This window comes from Mustela erminea, chromosome 4 (assembly GCF_009829155.1).
Source record: "Mustela erminea isolate mMusErm1 chromosome 4, mMusErm1.Pri, whole genome shotgun sequence".
Lineage (NCBI taxonomy): Eukaryota > Metazoa > Chordata > Mammalia > Carnivora > Mustelidae > Mustela > Mustela erminea.
Window position 1 is genome coordinate 32235688 of NC_045617.1, and position 20913 is coordinate 32256600.

At 39.2% G+C, this 20913-nt stretch overlaps 1 protein-coding gene across 1 annotated transcript in view; it reads left to right on the top strand.

Annotated features, from left to right (window-relative positions):
* FBXL4 (F-box and leucine rich repeat protein 4) overlaps positions 1–20462 on the top strand; it is a 79370-nt gene extending 58908 nt beyond the window's left edge. The window contains exons 7-9 of the mRNA XM_032338994.1: positions 5327–5398; positions 9405–9717; positions 19896–20462. Of these exons, the coding sequence (XP_032194885.1) occupies positions 5327–5398; positions 9405–9717; positions 19896–20059 (549 nt within the window). The 3' untranslated portion in view covers positions 20060–20462. The remainder of the gene's footprint in view (positions 1–5326; positions 5399–9404; positions 9718–19895) is intronic.
* The last annotated feature ends 451 nt before the right edge of the window (positions 20463–20913 follow it).

Here is a 20913-nt window from a genome sequence, read left to right on the forward strand (position 1 = left end):
TTAATCTCATCCCAAATCATCCTCTCAGAAACACCCAGAATAATGTTTGACTGAATACCTGGATACCCTGTGGCCCTGTCAAGTTGACGTGTTAAGTTAACCATCACAATAACCTAACTTACCATCACTCCTGCTATGTTCTTTTTGTTGGAAGTAAGTCACTAAGCCCAGCACCCTCTTAGCGGAGAAGAACTAAGCTCCATTTCTGGAAGGAAGAAGTATGGAATAGTTTGTGGACATATTTTTTAAACTACTCTAGGCACTGGGCTTGGGAGATTCCAGTGTTCATTAGTAGGAGTTCCAGAAGGAAAAAAAGAAGAAACAAGTGATAGAGAAGCAATATGTGGAGAGAAAGTTATTAAGAATCTTCATCTTCCATAATGAAAGATACAAATCTTTGAATCAGATGTTCACTCAGGAAACCAAAACAGAGTAAGTGAAAATAAATCTTTAGATACATTGTGATGAAATTGCAAAATATGAGATAAAGGTCTAAGAACTACTAGAAAAAGGTCTTATTACCTGCAGAGGAAGGGAATTAGAGTGACAGCAAACTTACCAAATAATAGAGGCTAATAGGTATGGAGTAACACTTTCAAAGTGATGGAAGAAGGTAGCTGTCATCCTAAAATCTTTTGCCTGGCTAAATTTTCATTCAAGATTGAGAGAAAATGTAAAGACTAAATAAGGATGGGGTGCCTGGGTGGCTCAGTGGGTTAAGCCGCTGCCTTTGGCTCGGGTCATGATCTCAGGGTCCTGGGATAGAGTCCCACATCGGGCTGTCTACTCAGCAGGGAGCCTGCTTCCTCCTCTCTCTCGGCCTGCCTCTCTGCCTACTTGTGCTCTCTGTCTGTCAAATAAATAAATAAAATCTTAAAAAAAAAAAAAAGACTAAATAAGGTATTTAACTTTCTCTGACTCACATTCCTTATCTGTTAATAAATGGGACTAGGAGCACCTGGGTGGTTCAGTCCATTAACATCTGACTTTGGCTCAGCTCAAGATCACAGGGGTTTGGCTCCCTGCTCAGCGGGAGTCTGCTTGTACCTCTTCCTCTGCGCCCCCCCCCCCCCCCCCGCCCGCCCCGCTCATGCTCTCTCTTTCTCTCAAATAAATAAAATCTTTATACATAAGTAAATAAATGGGAATAATATTATCTACCTTATAGGTTATTATCTGCTGTGTTTACTATGAGTAAATCCCAAGTGTCTATACAGTGCATAACACAGAGTAGACATTGAATAAATGTTTATTAAGTGAGTAAATGAGTGTATGGGGATGTTGTGAGGACTAATATATATAATTTTTAGCAGTACCTGACGTGTTAATAATTACTCTATAAATGTGTGTTGTTGTTAAGATTCTACCAAAGATTTTTCTAAAAAAACTATTAATGATATTCTTCAACAAGAAGAAAAGTTCAGTGAGAAGTCATCAGATATAATCAACAGTTATGACACAGAAATTGATAAACTGCCAATAAGTTAAATACAGTTGACACTTGAAGAACTTGGGTCGACTTGTGAGCAGATATTTTTTAATAAATATAGTTCTATGTGTTTTTCAATGAATACAGTACTCTATTTTTCAGTAAATATAGTACTCTACATGCATTTTCTCTTCCTTGTGATTTTCTTAATAATGTTTTCCTATGTCTAGCTTGCTTTATTATAAAAATACAGTATATAGTACAGCATATAAAATGTGTGTTTAACTGACTATGTTTTGGTCCAGCTTCCAGTTAACTGTAAGCTAGTAGTAGTTAAGACTTGAGGGAGTCAAAAAATATACTTAAGAATTTTTGACTGTGCAGAAATCAGCACCCCTAATGCTGATATTCTTCAAGGATCATCTATAATGACCATTGGGGAAGAAAAAAAGAAAAACTGATCTTTCTGTAGTACTTTTAAAAAGGTAAACTAAAATCTTTAAGGTGATTCAGAAATTCATAGGAGAGAGCAAAGGACTGGGAACAGTTAAGAGTTTTGAAAAATGAGGAAAAGGTGTTTGCCTTACCACCTTTATAGACGTATTACAAAGTATAATAGTTAAGACTAAAGTGTTAGTGCAGGGAGAGGCAAATAGACAAGAGGAACAATATGATCCAGAAATTGACTCATACATATACAGAAACTTGCAATATAACAGAAGACACCACAAATAGGTAAATAAGATAGAATCTTCAGTAAGTTGAACCAGGAAAAGTGGTTATTCTTAAGGAAAAAAATGAAGTTTTATATCTTGCCATATATAAAAATCCATTACAGTTTGGTTAAAAACCTAAGTGTAAAGAAAAACTTCAATGCCGTTATTTAAAAAGAAGAATATTCTTCCTTGGATAAAGAGAGACTCTTAACTGACTGAGCCACCCAGGTGCCCCTCAAAGAGGTACTCTTTAGAAAAGAGAACAAAATACAAACATAAAGGAGAAAGATTGATGTGACTCTATTAAAATTTAAAATTTCATGTCTCATGGGCACCCAGGTGGCTCAGTTGGCTCAGGTCATGATCCTTGGGTCCTGGGATTGAGTCCCACATCAGGCTCCCCCTGCTCAGTGGGGAGTCTGCTTCTCCTTCTCCTTCCCCTGTTTGTGCTCTCTCTCTCTCTCTTCAAATAAATAAAGTCTTTAAAAAAAAAAATTCATGTCTCAGAAGCTTCTATAAACAAAGCAGAAGACAAGTCTCATATTTAGAGAAGATATTTGTAATGGATATAGCTAATAAAGATTGGTATCCAGCATAGAAAAAAGTTCTTACAAGTCAAGAAGGAAGAAATAACCCAATGGAAAAAATCAGCAAAGGATATGATTAAGCAATTTATGGGTCAGGAAATATGAGTGGCCCATTAACATGGGAAAAGATCTTCAACCTCACTAGTAATCATACGAATGCATATTATGCCATTCCGTGCTCATCAGATAGCGGACGTTAAAAAGGATGAAAAGACTGTGTTGGCAAAGATGTGGGAACCCAGTACTCTTTTATTGCTGATGGTAGCATTAATTGATGCAGGCACTTGGGAAGGCTATTTGCAAAATCTAATATAGTCAAAGCATACAAAAAATCTAGAAATTCTTCCTCTGGTATGTGCTCTAGAGAAAAACTCTTCTAGAAAATGTACAAGGAAGCATGTATAAGAATGGTTATTTTAACATTCTTCATTATGCTAAAACTTACAAACTAAATATTCATTAAATGAGAGTATATGTTGTAATATATTTACATAACGAAATAGGATACAGCAGTTAAAAAGTCAGTGAACTAAAGCTGTATCAACATGAACAAATTACTCACAAGCACTTTTGAGGAAGATGCAAAAGTTATATGCATATTTATATAACATCCTTTATATGAAAACCATGTAAACAATATTCTGTTTATGAATCCATAGTGTATAATATCATAATTTTTAAGCATGTTTGTAAACACCAAGTCATGATGAAGGTTACTTCTAAGGAAGTAGTGAATGGTTGGAGGGATTCATAAATACAGAAGAGTAAGCAAAGAAAGCAAAATGTTAAGATTTGGTAAATCTGAGTTGCAGCTACATGGGTATTCATTATCTTGGATTCTGTACTTGTCTATATACCTGATATTTACCATTATAATAGTTTAAAACAAATTACCAGCAAGTTCCTTGAACGAAGTGAGTGTATTTTCTTTTTTAATGATTTCTAATCCGTGAAAATATGTGGATTTCTCTCTAAAAATTCTCTATTATGTTCTGGATCTTGCTTGTGGGAAAATCTTTCAAACAACCTTATCATAAGGATCTGGTATTTTTTTTTTTTTTGAAGATGTTCTTTATTTTTTTGACAGAGACAGAGAGGAAATACAAGCAGAGGGAGTGAGAGAGGGAGAAGCAGGCTTCCCCATGAACAGAGAGCCTGATGTGGGGCTCCATCCTAGGACTCTGGGATCATGACCTGAGCCAAAGGCAGATGCTTAATGACTGAACCACCTAGGTGCCCCAGGATCTGGTATTTTAACAAAACAAACCTAATGACGTTTTCCCATCTATTAGTAAGTTAAAATAGCTAAGTACTATAAAGAATCTGAAAATTAACTAATCTTCATAGAGCTCTTCTAATGCCAGCCTTCTGAAAGCAACATGGGATTGTCTTATAAATATAAGTGGTCTTGAAACTTAAACATAAAATTGTAAAATCAACATAAACTTTTTTTTTTCTTTTTTGCTTAAATTTAAAGAAATATCTGACAGTGACACAATTAGTCTTAAGTCTAGTTTTGTTCTGGGCCTATTATTTTATTTTTGCCTTATCTAAGTTTATTTTATCTGAAATAGTTATTATTTTCTCAATGAGAATCTTATCTGGGTTTGAATTCATGTTTTGTGTTGCCATTGACACATTCTTTATCCTTTCCCTGACTGACACTTTTCTGAACACTTGTCATTTAACTAGATAGGATTGAGTTAAAATGTATGGAAAGAAATTTTGCCACATAAGTTTGAGTAGGTTTTTTTTTCCCTTTAATTTATGGAATTAAAAAAAACCCTAGATTTCCAGTGAAATTTGAATGCTTTGCATTATTTGTTTCTTTAATGTTTCATGGCAGGCATTTCATCAAACAGTTAGGACTAGAGAGATCTTAGGTCCCGTGCTTGTGTAGCAGTCCGGCATACCTTTGGGTTTCTTTGGTGGTGAGACCGTTTTCATTGCACCGAATAAATGGGCGTAAATGGCAGGAACATGACTAGAAAGTGCACATTATATATGTTCCAGTCAGCATGTTGCTAGTGACAGGTGCTCGATGGTTGTTGGTATCGTTGTCAGCAGAGAGAATCCTTTGACATTAAAGTCACCGGCTCGATCCTGATTTGGGGTGACTCTATTGGCAGCTCCATCAGGCGGCCGCTGATCAGTGAATGTCAGAGCTGCCGCCGTTCTTGAGAGTGTCACCAGCCCTCTCTGGGTTTTGGCTTTTTTTTTTTCCCTTTTTTTTTTTTAAGGGGGGGTGCTGTTTAGCTTGTCTTCTTGTTCAGTCTTAACCAGACTTTCCAATTGCTTACCTTTGGGACATGGGCCGAGAGGTCACAGGGAATATAGGTATCAGTAGGACATGCAAAACCATATATGAAATGGGGACTCACATGGAAACTGGTAATGATTACCTTGACTTCAAGCCAATCAATGGTGGGAGCACCTGGGGACTCATTAAATGGTATTTGTGGTGTCTGTAACCTGGGTTGTGAGCTCTGTTTCAAGAAAAGCAGTGACAGCCTCTAATGTCTAATTGACCTCTTCTCTTTGTTTCACTTTCTCTCACTTTCCATATTTGCCGCCAATGTGGTCCCCGATGGCAGCAAACAGCGCTGCTCAGCATTTTGAACTTCTGTTCGGAGCTTCAGCACCTGAGCTTGGGCAGCTGTGTAATGGTGAGTATTTGAAAATTCTTTCTCCACCCTCGCTTGTTCTCTTTCTCTTTCTCTTCCCGTGGGCTAATGGCATCCTGACCCGCCCACTCCACACGCACCTGCAGCTTTTCAGATTTACGGTGAACTACGGTGTCCCCCGCTTTCAAACATTTTTCTTAAATTGGAGAGTATGTCTTCGAAACATTGACACTATTTATCTATGAGAGCAAGGGAAGAAGTGTGCGTGGTTGAAAAGAGTTTGGTTCTGCCTCAAGCCAGATGTTATTTCAGAGAAGCTATTTACCTCTCTGGATCTCTTTACAAAATAAGAGATCGGTCATACCCAATGCCAGTAGTGTAGTAAGTTTCTCACAAAGCTAATTTTAGTTTTTAAGTTCTGAAATTATTTCCTGGAAATGCTAATGATTTAGGTAGGGTTTTTTGTTGTTGTTGTTTTGTTTTGTTTGTTTGTTTTGGCTGTTGTTTTTGGTGTGTGTTTGTTTTATTGTCCTTATTGGTTAAGAGAAAAAAGATGGGCACCCTATGTTAGAATTCAGATTCTTTTGAAATGTTACAGGTCCATTAAATCCAAAAGCATAAGGACTATTAGACTAGACAGTCTTTAAAGTCCCTCCAGATTTAAAATTATGATTTTATGTGCCACTGAAAGATTTCATGGAATGAGTTAAATTTTTTCCATCTGAGTAATGTGGCTTATGAATACTACTGAGACTCCAAGGACAGTAGTGTTTGTGTTTGTGTGCACACTCAGAGTAAGTGCATCTCCCAAGACAACTGACTGCGGAGCAGTCCATCCCTTTTTACTTTCATACCTCCCACTTGCAAAACAGATTCAGGAGATTCCAAACCATTCCAGTTTTGTGTCCACTTACTAGGAAGACCTGAGTTATTAGCAGGATGGTTACAAGATCAGAGAAGTTCTCCTGGGGTCCTGTGCTTGGATTCAATCTGAAAGAAATCCTATGTGAATACCTTTTAGAGCTCAATGATGGCTTCAGAGCTGCCTCAAGATTTGGCAGTATAGGTTAGAGAGGCCTGTTATGGCCACTTGTCTATGTCCATATCCCCAGGTGAGAGCCATCCTGGTCGTGAGGCCTGATTAAACCCCACGTATGGGCTCTGACTGACCCCGGTCTCTGGAAACAATCTTGGGAGCCCACTAACACAGTATTAGGCTTTCCTTACTTTTGATCAAATATTTACCTTAGTAAACCATTTCATGGGCTTCTCTTGAGTCCCTCTGAAGACACTTCTAGATAGGCCCAATGACATGTGATGGCTCTGTCTGTGACAACAGACCAGCCACTTACTGCCACTTGGCTCTTTGCTTGTGGCTAGCCTGTCATCTTTAGACTGGTAAGTGCCCTGTTTAATCTTGGCTAGAGGTACTTTTTTCTGCCTGTTACTTGCCTCCCCTTAAACTGGAGCAACATCCTCTAGAAAAGCAGGTCTCTGACCACAGACACGTTAGATAAGGAATTCTATACGTTTGTCGGTAGAATGAGGTGTGTTTTAAGTCTGCATTTGCAAGTTGACCCAGGGAATATTAGTCCTGAAAGATACTCAGTTAAGGAATTGGGGGACAGTGTATTGGGGAAGAGTGACATAGAGATTCCTGGCCAAAATTAGGAAGTGATGCTACTCTCTCTTCCTCCTGGAGCTTTCAGTGGTATGTCCTGCAACAAAGAAAGTGTGTGCCTTTCCATAAGCCTTTGTTTTCCAACTTTACCTGACCACCGAACCCACAGTTCCATATTACTTCTACTAATATGTGATATACTGTAGAAAATGCTCCTTAAAGCATGACTTTTCTTAGGCATTATGATAAATGGGCTATTTATATTTATTCAGTTTTTTAAAAAGATTTATTAATTTGAGAGAGAGAGAGAGCATGAGCAAGGCTGGGAAAATCAGAAGGAGAGGGAGAAACAACTTTAGCAGACCCCATGCTCAGTGTGGAGTCCAGCATGGGGCTCAGTCCCACGACCCTGAGATGAAACCAAGAGTCGGATGCTTAACCGACTGTGCCACCCAGGCACCCCAAGAGGCTATTTTTAAATTAAAGTATATAGTTATCAGTAAAATATGGTTGCTGTTGATATTTGTATTCTGGGAAATTAAGTTTTAAGGACTTGACATTGAAGTTCAGAAATACTACTGATACTGCTGATCCCGTTACTGATGTTGTGGCTGAAACATTCGCACCTGTCATAGAAATACTGTTCGCGCTTCACAGCAGGTCCGGGGGTCACCAGAACAGTAACACGGACCGATCTTTGTTGACACTTTAATACCATGTTTATTTCAGTTTCTTTCTGTCAACTGACCAGAGGACAAGATGACCGGTTTTAGTTTTGACCATCAAAATAATAACAATCAGAATCATGGGTTTTAGAAAGTTTTAAAGTTACTTCTTTGTAAAGAAGTTAATTGACTGCAGTAATTTTCAAAGCTACAGGTTTGTATAGTTCAGGTACACTTACTTAAGTAGTTATATTGCCCCCCGCCCAAGCCTGTTTCTCATGGTCTCCTGCATGATTCTCCCACACACAGTTCCAAAGACCAGAACCTTCAAAATCATCATGACTACACCTAAGCCATCAGGCCTTAGTTCAGACTCAAACCATATCCCCAGATCTGTCCATTTCTCCAGTTCCACTGCTGTAAGCTTAATCCAAGCCTTTGTCTCTACACGCTCATGCAACTGGGCTTCCTCTCTCTTCTTACCCACCATAGACCATCCTCCAGACAGAAGCCAGAGGAATTTTTCTTTTAATGTAGATCATATTTGTTTCAAACCCTCCCTTGATTCCTTGGCTTAATGGCCTGGCCCCTGCATAGCTCTCGCCTTCGCAGTCTCTCTCCTTACTGCCCTTGGGTCTCGTCACTCACCTTGGCCACACCGGGTCCTATATCTGTTCCTTGAATGCACTGGGTTCATTCCTGGAAATCCCAGCAGTCACCATTCCCTCGCTCCCTCCTTCCCCACTCGCTACCTTCTTCCCTCCGTCCACCACACCGTATACCGAGCACCGGACAGACGGATCACCCTATTTTATTATTTTCACACCACTTTTCACTCTCTGAATATTTATTTGGCTCATTTGTCTGTACGGTCTTTTCCCAAAAATGTGAACAAAGTCCTTGTATTCCGGTTCCCTGTTGTTCCTAGCCTTAGTGATGCTGGCACATGGTAGTTGAAAAAAGAAATAAACAAATGAACAAAAGGAAATAATAATTGGAAGTGGTAGCTCTTTTGTTTCCTTTTGACTTCTGGTGATCATTTTGGTACCTGATTCTAAAACAAATGGAAGTCTTAAAAGAAACCTGTTGAAACAAACGTTATTAAGGTGTATGAAGCCCGTGAACTGAAATGTTTAATCCTCGTCTGGTCGGGGAGTAGCCTGTGATCAGGAAGTAAACTAGTGGACACCTGCGGTAAGTGACACTAGCATATGATGATCTAAATTATTTTTGTGCTGTATATCGAGTCCCCAAATACCTCATTTGACTCCACGCCAGTATCGTTATTAGTACTCTCAGCAGATTCACATACCCTGGCGAAGTGCACAGCTTTGTCGGGGCGATCTTCTCTACCCACCAAAGCTGATGAATTATGTATAAAAGAGAAGAAACTAGGCCCCGTCGATGAGAAGCGGCAGTGAGGTCAGAATGGAAGGCATTCAGAACAACACAAAATCCTCACATTCTTTATGAGGGTTTCATACTGCTTTGGGATTTCATTCATGAAGTCCCCTGTCTGGAGTTCTGTTAAATGGATTTTTAAGTAGGTGATGGTTCTTGCTGTTTCATGAGACAGTGGCAGATCCATGAGACGAGTGGGTAGATCGGTATTATCAAGAACGTGGGTCTGTTTACATGGAAGCAGACAATAGGAGATGATTAATACTGTTTTAACTTAAATAAAAAGAGTGTTTTAACTCGCTCTACACAGTTTGTATTTCTGAGCACAGCACGTCAGAGACTGGAATGATTTGCTTTCCAGATTGAAGACTATGACGTGATAGCCAGCATGATAGGAGCCAAGTGTAAAAAACTCCGAACACTGGACCTGTGGAGATGTAAGAACATCACCGAGAACGGGATCGCGGAGCTGGCGTCCGGCTGCCCGCTTCTGGAGGAGCTCGACCTGGGCTGGTGCCCCACGCTGCAGAGCAGCACCGGGTGCTTCGCCAGACTGGCGCGCCAGCTCCCCAACTTGCAAAAACTCTTCCTCACCGCTAACAGGTCCGTGTGCGACACAGACATCGAAGAGCTGGCATGTAATTGTAGCAGATTACGGCAACTGGACATATTAGGTAAGGGTGCATAGAGAGATTTGTTTTAAAGCCTTGACATGACTTGTTGCAAGGAAAGAAAAAAAACAAAAAACACTTCGTGGATACAGTAAAATGTTGTCCTGATAAGGCTGCTTGGTTCGAGGAGGTGCAAGATAGGCTAATTGATACCGAGAATAATGGGTAAAAGAGTAAGGAAAATAACAGAATTTTGTAGTTGAATCTAGCAGAAAGCTCCTTTAAACAAACACTAATTTTTGGTCTAGTAAGAAGAGTGAAGATTTATATGAGCTAGGTTCTCCATTTTTATTAAAGACAGAGAAGAAATTAATCCATTTTTATAATGCATTATACACACACACACACACTTCTTGATGATAAACTTGTTATTAAGGAATATTGCCAAATCTTCATTCCTGATCATTCTAGATTTTAGGAATAGTTCTGCCCCAGTGAAGATCTTTTGAAAAACCCTTCCCAGTTCTGGGATTCCTTGTGTCCTTACTGCAGTCCGTCAGCGGGAGCCCTGTGAGGTGTTGCTGGCAACACCAGACTTACAATTGCCCCTACCGTTGGTGCTCTGGGACTCTTATAGCACTCGTACTGTGTTCTCTAGTAATCTGTGAGTATTAGTAGGTTAGCCCATGAAGTGCTAATTATATCCTTTTCCGTTTATTAAACATTCAACAACAGGAAAACCTGAAGATTTTCAGCTTCTGAGTTTGGTTTCCTTGAAAACTCACAGTCCAGGTTGCATGTTACTTATTCAAGCTACTTTTAGACAGAAATTCTTGCCTAAAAATTTAGGAAGAAATTCTTGCCTATTGCATGTACATTTTGGGCTAGTTACTTCATCTATGTTGTATTTCTTTATTCTTCCTAGCTCAGAGAATCGGCTATCGTTGTTTTTTATAGAAGGGGGACTGGAGCCCTGCAATTAGTATATGGCAGAACAGTGGTTCAAATGCCAAGTTTTGGGCCCCAGCATAGTGAGCACTTTTTTTCCATCCCACCACACCTGCTCTTCTTTGCTTCTTTCTTTTCCTTCCTACCTACGTTCCACCTTGAATTAGTCTAGAGCTTTTGTAAGAGAAGTATTTGGGGAAGTTCAAGAACATGAGAGAGAATGAGGAGCAGTGGCCAGGGCCGTTAAAATTGGATTGCTAATCACATTAGGCTTTGCTTCAGAGGATTGGTGGTATTTTTGGTTAACACCTGTCTTTCAACCCTCCCCCTCAAAACCTCATACAGTAGAGATGAAGAGTTGCCAGCATCTGAAAGAGATGCTCCAGAACCATAAAGATAGTCGGTAACACTGATGTAAAACAAAAGCACAGTTGTGGTGAACAATGGGGTAGGTGGTCCAGTGGCCTAACTTTGGCCAACAAATGGATGAATTACTTGACAGAGACATAGAATAAAAATAGGTAAGAAGTATAATGGCTTCTTTTTGAAAACATTTGTAACTTTCCTAAATGTAAGAGCAAGGAAGTATGGAAGGTTCCAGTCCAAGATGGCAACATAGGAAGACCCTGAACTTACCTCCATGGAACACACCCATTTATACCTATTTATAGAACAGTTCATCCTGCAGAAGAGCTGAAGTCTGACTGAACATCTTCTGCAAGGCGGGAGATAGAACAGCAACAATAATTGAAACACAGTAATGGAAGGAACCCCGCCCCCCCAGCCCTGACAATGCCAACAGCAGTGGTGGGGGAGAGTACTGAGGGATGGGGACCAGATCTCTCTGTCCTTGGGCAGAGAAAGAAAGCCTCAGTATAGAAGAGCAACTAGCAGACAAAAGAGACAACACTGGGAACCCTGCCAAACTGCATTGGTGCTGGGGGCTTACTCTCTGGGTAGGAGAGACTGGAGAACAACACGGTTTTTGTTCCCACCCCACCCCCAAAAAAAGCCTAGACCCCAGCAGGATCTGGAGACCACAGTTCCCAGTCATCACAGTGAAGCTGCGACCTCAGTGAGACCAGGGTCCACAAGTCCCCTTTGGGGACAGTGGCACTAGGGCATAGAAAATAAGCTGTGGGATTCTTGTGTGTGTGTGTCTTGTTTCTGTTTTTGTTTTCATTTTTATCTTTTTTGCTTTTCTCACTTTTTCTTTTCTTCTTCATCTTCTATTATTATTATTATTATTTTCTTTCCCCAGAAAGCCATGATCTGAAAGAGCAGCTAGTATATAAAAGAGTTGGTGCTAGAAGTCCACCAAACAGTGGGAGGAGCTGCTAGGATGCTCTCAGAGTGGGCGGGGCTGATGGACATGGTCTGCACTCCCCCTCCACCTTGAAGGCACAGACCACTGCACAGTCTGGACACCCTAACGAGCCTGGTGCTTCAGTGATCCCTGGGCCCTTAGCCCACACCAGCCCCAGCTGTCCCACCAAGGCAGTCACAAAGTGGTGCACACCAGGACACACCCGTTGGTTCTCACTACAGCTCCAGCCTTCACACCAAGGTGACCCAGGTGCAAAACACCCCAAAACACTCTAGGCCCACACTGCTTTGGCTTCAGATGACTTGCTAGGACACCCCCAGTGCAGAGTGCTTCAGACCATCTTGGCTGACGTCTGCTTCAGATCCAGACAGTCTGCCAGGGTGCCTCCTGGGTGGAGCACCCCTGGTACCCTAGGCCCATGCCTGCATTGATTTCAGCCCAGGGCCCGCTGGGTGGAGCACCCCAGAACACTGCCACCCTTGCCAGTGTCAGCTCCAGCGACCCAGCCAGGGCACCTGCTCCATGGAACACCATGGGACAACCCAACTTGCACCCAGTTCAGTTTCAGCCATCCTGCCAGGGCATGTTTTTTGTGAAGAGCCCAGAGACCACATTTTAGCTTTAGTTGTCCTGCCAAGATGCCCCCTATGTGGGATGCCACGGAACCTCCCAGCCTGTTCTCCATCTCAACTACAGCCGCCATTCAGGGCACCCTCTGTGGGGAGACTCCAGGAACACTCCTAGTTGTATCCATTTCTGCTTCAGCTGTCCTTCCAAGATGCCTTCTGTGTGTGCAGCCCCGTATCTCCCTGGCTGGCACCCATGTTGGTTTCAGCTATCCTGCTAGGGTATCTTCTGTGTAGAGAGCTCAGGGACCTCCTGGCCTGCAACTGCATCAGTTCCAGCCACTCAGCCAGGGCACCCCCTACACAGAGCACACTGGGACACCCTGGCTCGCACCCATTTCAGCTTGAGCTGTCCTGCTAGGGTGCCCTCAGCACATAGAACCCTGGGGCACCCTGGCCTGCATGCACTTCAGTTTTAGCTATCCCGACAGGGCACTCACTATGTAGAAAGAACCCCCACTCCCTCCAGCCCATACCAGCCATAGCTCTAGCCAACCAGCAAAAATCATCAAGCATACACTATATAGGGAATGACCAACACAAGCCCATTCCTTCAAATTTAGGAGAAGTAGCTATTCAGTCTAATCCATAGAAACAAACACAGAAAGTCAAGCAAAATGGGGAGACAGAGACATATGCTCCAAAGAAAGAATAAGGAAAAAAAAAAAAAAAACAACAAAAGAAAACTCAGAAAAAGAATTAAACGAAACAGGAATAAATAATATGCCTGAAAAAGAATGTAAAGTAATGATCATAAAGATAACCAGGCTGGAAAGAAGAGTGGAAGAACCCAGTGAGACCATCAATAAAGAGATACAGAATATAAAAAAGAATAGTCAGGGTTGAAAACTACAATCACTGAAGTAAAAAACATACTAGAGGGAATCAACAGATTAGCAGACGCAGAAGAATTTATCAGAGATCTGGAAGACAGGTTAATGGAAAGCACCCAAAATGGACATTGAAAAGAGGAAATAATTTTTTTAAATGGGGATAGATTAAGTGATCTCTTGGACAACATCAAGCACACAAACATTTGCTATATAGGGGTCCCAGAGGAGAGAAAAAGGGGTAAGAAAAAAAAAACTTACCTGAAGAAATAATAGCTGAAAATTTCCAAAGCCTAGAGAAGGAAGTAGACATCCACATCAAAGAACATTCGAAATGAGATGAACCCAAGGAGGTCCACACTACAACACATAATAATTAAAATGTCAAAGGTTAATAAAGAGATAATCTTAAAAGCAAAAGAAAGACAAAAAGTTGCCTACCAGGGAACTGAGCTGATTACTCAGCAGAAACTTTGCAGGCCAGAAGAGATTGGCATGATACCTTCAAAGTGCTGCAAGGAAAACACCTATAACCAAAAATACGCTACTCAGAAAGGCTGTCATTCAGATTTAAGGGAGAGAGAGATTTTCCCAGACAAAAAATAAAGGAGTTTATCAACACTAAACCAGACTTACAAGAAATGTTAAAGGGACTTATTTAGGGGCAAAGAAATGGCCATAATTAGAGATTAGAAAATTATGAATAAAAAGATGTAAGGCAGCACAACATATTCATAAAACATGAAGAGGGGAAAAAAGGGTACTTTTTTCTTTTTCTGTTTTGTTCTTAGAATGTGTTTGAACTTAAAGATCATGAAATTAATATAGATTGCTATACACTTAGGATGGTATTTATGAACCTCATGGTAACCACAAACCCAAACCTATAATAGATATACATAAAGAGAGAAAACAAACAAACAAGCAAACAAAAAATGTAACACTATAGAAATGCATCAATCATAAGGAAAGAGAGCAAAAGAAGAAAGGAATAGAGGAGAACTACAAAAGCAACCAGAAAACAGATAATAAAATGGCAACAAGTCCATGCCTATCAATAATTACTTTAAATGTAATTGGCCAAAATGCTCCAATCAAAAGACATGGGGTGGCAGAATGGATTTGAAAACAAACAAACAAAAAACCCTCCTCATCTTTATCCTGACTACTAGAGACTCACTGACCTCAGACCTGAAGAGGAACACACGGAAAGTGATGGGATGGGAAACATTCACCATGCAAATGGAAGTGGGGAAAAAAAAGAGGGGGGGGGGGTTGGTAGTACTTATATCAGACAAAATGTACTTTAAAACAATAACTATAATAAGAGACAGAGAAGGGCACCACATAATGAGAAAGGGATAAATCCAACAAGAAAATGTAACACTCGTAAATATCTATGCTCCCAATACTGGAGCACCTAAATACATAGAACAAGCATTAGTGGATGTAAAGAGAGAAATTGACGGTAATAGAGCAGTAGTAGTGGACCTTAACATTCTGCTTACATCAATGATAGATCATCAAGGCAGAAAGTCAGCAAGGAAATAATGTCTTTGAATGACACATTGGACTAGCTGGACATAACAGATGTATAGAGAACATTTCTTCTGAAAACAACAGAATGTATTTTTTTTTATTGCACATGGAACATTCTCCAGAATTGATCACATATTAGGCCACAAAACAAGCCTCAATAAATTTGAGAAGATTAAAGTCATACCATGCATGTTTTCCATCTTTTCTAATCACAACAGTATGAAACTAGAAATAAATCACAAGAAAGAAAAGTTAGAAGTAAGTCACAAGAAAAAAGACTAAAAAAGATGTAAACACCTGAAGACTAAACAGCATGATACTAAACAACCAATGAATGGGTCAATGAAGCAATCAAAGAAATTTTTTTTAAAATGGAGAAAAATGAAAACAAAAACCTATGGTCCAAAATCTTTGGGACATAGCAAAAGCAGTTCAAAGGGAAATTACAGTGATACAGGCCTACCTCAAGAAACAAATCTCAAATAATATGACCTTACACCTAAAGAAACTAGAAAAAGAAGAACAAACAAAATCCAAGGTTAATAGAAGGATCAGAGCAGAAATAAGTGATATAGAGACAAAAAAAAAATGTTTAGAAAAAATCAATGAAACCAAGAGCTGATTCCTTGAAAAGATAAATCAATGAACCCATAGCCAGACTCACCAAAAATAAAAGAGAAAGAACTCAAAATCAGAAATAAGAGCGGAGAAGTAATAACTGACACACCAAAAATACAAATAGAATACTGTGAAAACTTACATGGCCAACAAACTGGACATCCTAGAAGAAATGGCTAAAAAATCGTCTGATTATCTCAATAGATGCAGAAAAAGCATTTGATAAAATTCAACATCTGTTCATGATAAGAACTCAACAAAGTGAAATAAGCTTCAACATAATAATAATAATAATAAAGTGGGAAACATACCTCAATGTAATAATGGCCCACTTTATATACCCTACACAAAAATAAACCCAAACGGATGACAGAGCTAAATGTGAAACCTGAAATCACAAAAATCCTAGAAGAAACCATAGGCAGTAATTTCTCTAACATCAGCTGGAGCATAATTTTTCTCGATATGTCTCCTAAGGCAAGGGAAACAAAAACAAAAATAAACTGTTGGAACTACATCAAAGTAAAAAGCTTTTGCACAGCAAAATAAACCAAAGGAACTGAATGGGAGAAGTTATTTGCAAATGATTTATCCTGTAAGGAGTTACTATCTAAAATATATAAAGAACTTCGCAATGCCAAAGAAGCAATACAATTAAAAAATAGGTAGAGGACCTGAATTGACATTTTTCCAAAGAAGACATGCAGATAGCAAATAGACATATGAAAGGTATTCAACAACACTAATCATCAGGGAAATGTACATCAAAACCACAATGGGATACCACCTTACACTTACTAGGATGGCTAAAATCAAAAAAACAAGAAATAAATGCTAGTGAGGATGTGGAGATATAGGAACCCTCATGCACTGTTGGTGGGAATGTAAATGGGTACAACCACTGTGGAAAACAGTATGGAAGTGCCTCAAAAAATTACAAATAAAATTACTGTATGTTCCAGCAATTCCACTACTTAGTGTTTACTCAAAACAAAACCACAGATTCAAGACGATATATGCACCCCCATATTTATGTAGCATTATGTATTGTAGCCAAGATATGGAAGCAACCTAAGTGTCTATAAATAAAAAATGGATGAACCAAATGTGGTATGGAGATAAACCACGGAATATTACACAGCCATGAAAAGGATGCAGTTGTGCCATTTATGAAACATGGAGGGTATTATGCTAAGTGACATGTCACACTGAGAAAGATAAGTAACATTATTTCACTCATAAGTGGAATCTTAAAACAGCAACAGGAAATGAATAAACAAACAAAAAGCCGAATCAGACCTATAGAGAACAGACTGATGGTTGTCAGAGGAAAGGGTGGTGGAGGGATGGGCAAAATGGGTGAAGGGGAGTAGAGATACAGGCTTCCAGTTATGGAATAAGTGAGTCATGGGACTAAAAGGCACAGAATAGGGAATATAGTCGATGATAAATGGTAGCTACACTTGTGGTGAACATAGCATAATGTATAAACTTGTTGACTCACTACCTGGAACACTTGGAGTTAATGTAACATTGTAGGTCAACTGTACTCAGAAAAGAAGAGCAAGGAGGTATCATTATCAGGCCAAAACAAATTATAGCTGAAAGAGGGCCATACATGTAAATGTATTTGAACATCTTATTTCAAATACGAAGGCCACAGTAAAAGTATCAATAATAATAATTAATAATTATGTTAACAACAATGCACTGTGTGGTTTATACTGTTGTGAGCATATGTTAACTGATTTAACCCTCGCAACAACTGTATGAGGTATTTTATAGCCATAGAAGTGGAAACAGGTTGAAACAAGTTATGTGATTTGCCCAGGATCTCCAGGATATGGCTAGTAAGGACATATGAATTTGAATCAAAGTTTATGATCCTAAACCACTATGCTATATTTTCATTTTTATTGTTTTATGGTTTCCTTTTATATTTAAGTGTTTGAATCCACTAAAACACACACACACACACACACACACACACACACACACAAAACCAAAACAAAACAAAACCAGCTTCTTAGTTAAACCCCAAGCTGATAGTGATTATGTCATTTTGTAACTGGCACATATGAACGTTAAGTGGCATACCTTCTTCATACCAAAAATGCTTACTGATCAGTACAAAGCTGAGTAAGATATAGTTCCTACCTTCAGAGAGTTTATAACCTGGCCAAAAATTAAAACAATATATAAATAACTTAAATGCATGCCAGAAACAAGGCCATTTGGAGGTTCAAAGAAAGGAGAGTACATATGATTAGAGAAATAAGAAAAAGTTTAATTAAAAAGGGTAATAGGTATTTGAAAGGTATCCTTGAAAAGTGAATAGGAAATCGGGGGGGGAGCATTTTAAGCAGAATGAATAGCATGAAACAAAAGCATTGGAGTTAAAAATACAGAGTATCTTCAGAGAATAGTCAAATCTAATTTGACTTAGAACGTTAGTATAATGGAGGCGTTCACGGAGAGTTTTGAACACCAGGATGAGGAATCTGCAAAGAATTAAACAAGGAAGAGCTATTATCAGGTTTTAATTCCGGGCATGAGTGATATATTTAGAGCTTTTGGGGATATTAATCTAGAAACAAGTGGTAGGTGAATTGGAGAGGGAGGAGATCAGAATCAGGGAGATTAGCTGCGGTAATCCATCTAATAAGGGTCTAACCTGGGCTGATGGAATTGGGAAATTAAACACCAGCCTTCATTCTCTCATTTATTATACACTTATTGAGCATATACCGTGTCAGGCGCTGTTGCCAACACTGGAGATGGGTCAGCGAACAAGAGAGATGCGGCCCCAGCCCTGAAGGAGCGAGCTGAGAACATAGCTGTGTCGTAAGTGGATAAGGAAAGAAAAGTGCACAGCATCCGTGGCACAAGACAGAACACCCTAGCCTACATCACTTTTCAGTCTCCCAACTGCCTTCCCTGACATTCTCTTATTAGGCTTTTTGGGTCTTCTGATTTATCAGGAGACTCAGATTCTAATGACCAAGTAGAACATGGGTGGGTGAAAAACACCATGTAGCCGGGGGTCTCAGCTGAGGTTCTCTGAGCTTGTGCAACAGAAACGGCTCAAGCTAACATACATGTAAGGGAAAGGAAATGATTATGAAGATAGAGGCATCTCTCTGCGATCCCTAGGTAGGAGCTAGCTGTGGCCAAACTTTGGGAAAGACTAGAAAACCACCAAAAGGCAAGAAAGCTGTTTTTTTTTTCCTTTTTCTTTCTTTTCCTGTCCTTCATGCCCAGGCACTGGCCCCCTCCCTGCTCTGCCCCTGTACACTCACAGACCCTTTTGTGTCTGCTTCTCCCTTTGGCTTTGCCTTGTTCTTTCCTTGTCACGCTGGCCATCTCTATCTTGGTACACATGGCTAAATATAACAGCCCCAACCAGTTTTTCTTGTCTTTAGTTGGAGAGATCTATGGACACGGAAGGCTTTACTGAATTCCCATTCTGAATTCCCAGGAGAATCCAGGGGCCAGCCACAGTCAAGAGAGCTGTATAGTTACCACTTCTAGAGCCCATGGCAGGGAAGGGAGTCAAAGGATTTCTTAAAGGGAAAAAGGCATAGATGAACTATGTGATAGGATTGTGATTTTTTTTTTCTCCCTAGAAAACCTGTAGTTAAAGCAAGGTTGTTGTCGTTTTGTTTTTTTATAACAGATATCCTAAAGCCTAATGGTATTTGGTATTTACTGAGTATCTGCTAGATAGCAGGTGTTTTCATAATGTATGTAATTGAGCTGCTCCTCAAACGTCCCATAGTGTCTTCACATTTACCATGGGCTACACGGTACCCAGCATCCATCATCTGACTTCTGGTAATGCCATTTTATACCCACCGCTTACTGTCAGACTTACCAGATTGTATTGTAGTTACTTGCTTTCAGATTTGGTAAGTGAGTTCCTTATGGCAGACACGTGTCTTACTTACCTGTGCATCACCAGTGCCTGACACAGAAGTTCCTGCAAGGGTGCTTGCTCGGTAGCCACACTGCGTGGACTGTGAGGGAAAATCACTGTAAGCCTGGCCGTCTGGTCTGGCCCGCAGGTTGAGGGAAAGTTGGGTGACAGAAAGAGAAAGGTCTGGAGGGGTAGGAGGTAGAAAGGAAGATCACTGAATAGAGTATTGACAAAATTCAGATCCTAGATGCCAAGTGGGCTAGGAGAATTCAGTTCATGTTTTTTTTTTTTACAGGTTTATTGAAGCGTGTCTTTTGTTTAAAAAAATGCTGTTCATTTTTAAAAGGCAATTTAAGTGCATTTTAAACAATAAATAGTAAAGGTGCTTTTTATCACGACACTAAATATATTTATGGTGTTTTATTTTGTCTTAACAGGAACAAGAATGGTAAGTCCAGCATCCTTAAGAAAACTTCTGGAATCGTGTAAAGATCTTTCCTTGCTTGATGTGTCCTTCTGTTCACAGATTGATAATAGAGCTGTGCTGGAACTCAACGTGAGCTTTCCAAAAGTGTTCATAAAAAAGAGCTTTACACAGTGACTTAATATGTGTTCTATAATAGAATCAATGTGCTTTTGTAGGGTTTTATTTTACGGTTGGTTCTGTTTAGTTTATATAATGGTGGGAATGTCTTAATGTTCCATGAAGGCATTTGTAGATTTTGAAGAAAAATATGAAATTGTCCATTAAATCACGTAAAAATGTAAACGAATGTTTTCATAAAATATTGCAAGCACTTTTGTTGAAGAATATGTGAGTGGCTCACATTATTTTTATCTTACGTTAATCAGTAATATTATTCTTTATTAAGTAATTACATGTGTAATAAAAGAGTAATATGGAAACCTTTTAACTTATTTTTAAAGGAATGTGTTGATCCAGAAAGTATCATGATATTTAAAAATAAAATTAATTTTTCACACCTCCATATAAGGATGTCTTATTAATAAGCCTTATGACCTGACCAGTGTTTTGTTTAGGTATATACAGAATTTCCAGAATTAGTTGGGGAAAGGTGATACATTAACTCTTTGACTTGAAAATTTTAGTTTTTCCATTTTCCTTCTGACATATATACCTATTTTACTAGGTAAAATGTGACACATCTTAGCAGATTCTACTTTTTATACTGGATCATACCAGTATAAAAATATGAGCATAATCAAGAACAGAGGTAAACTGCTAAAGAAAACAGAGGTAAACTACTAAAGAAAAAACTTCCTAGTTATTAAGCAGATGCCTTAAAAATTTGCCAGGGGGAAAGGTTTAAGACTTCTGAAATATATATGTGGATTTCATTTTATATATATATTTTTATACACATTTATATATATATCTCATTTATATATAATATATATAGACTACTATATATGCTTTATATATAAAAATAAATA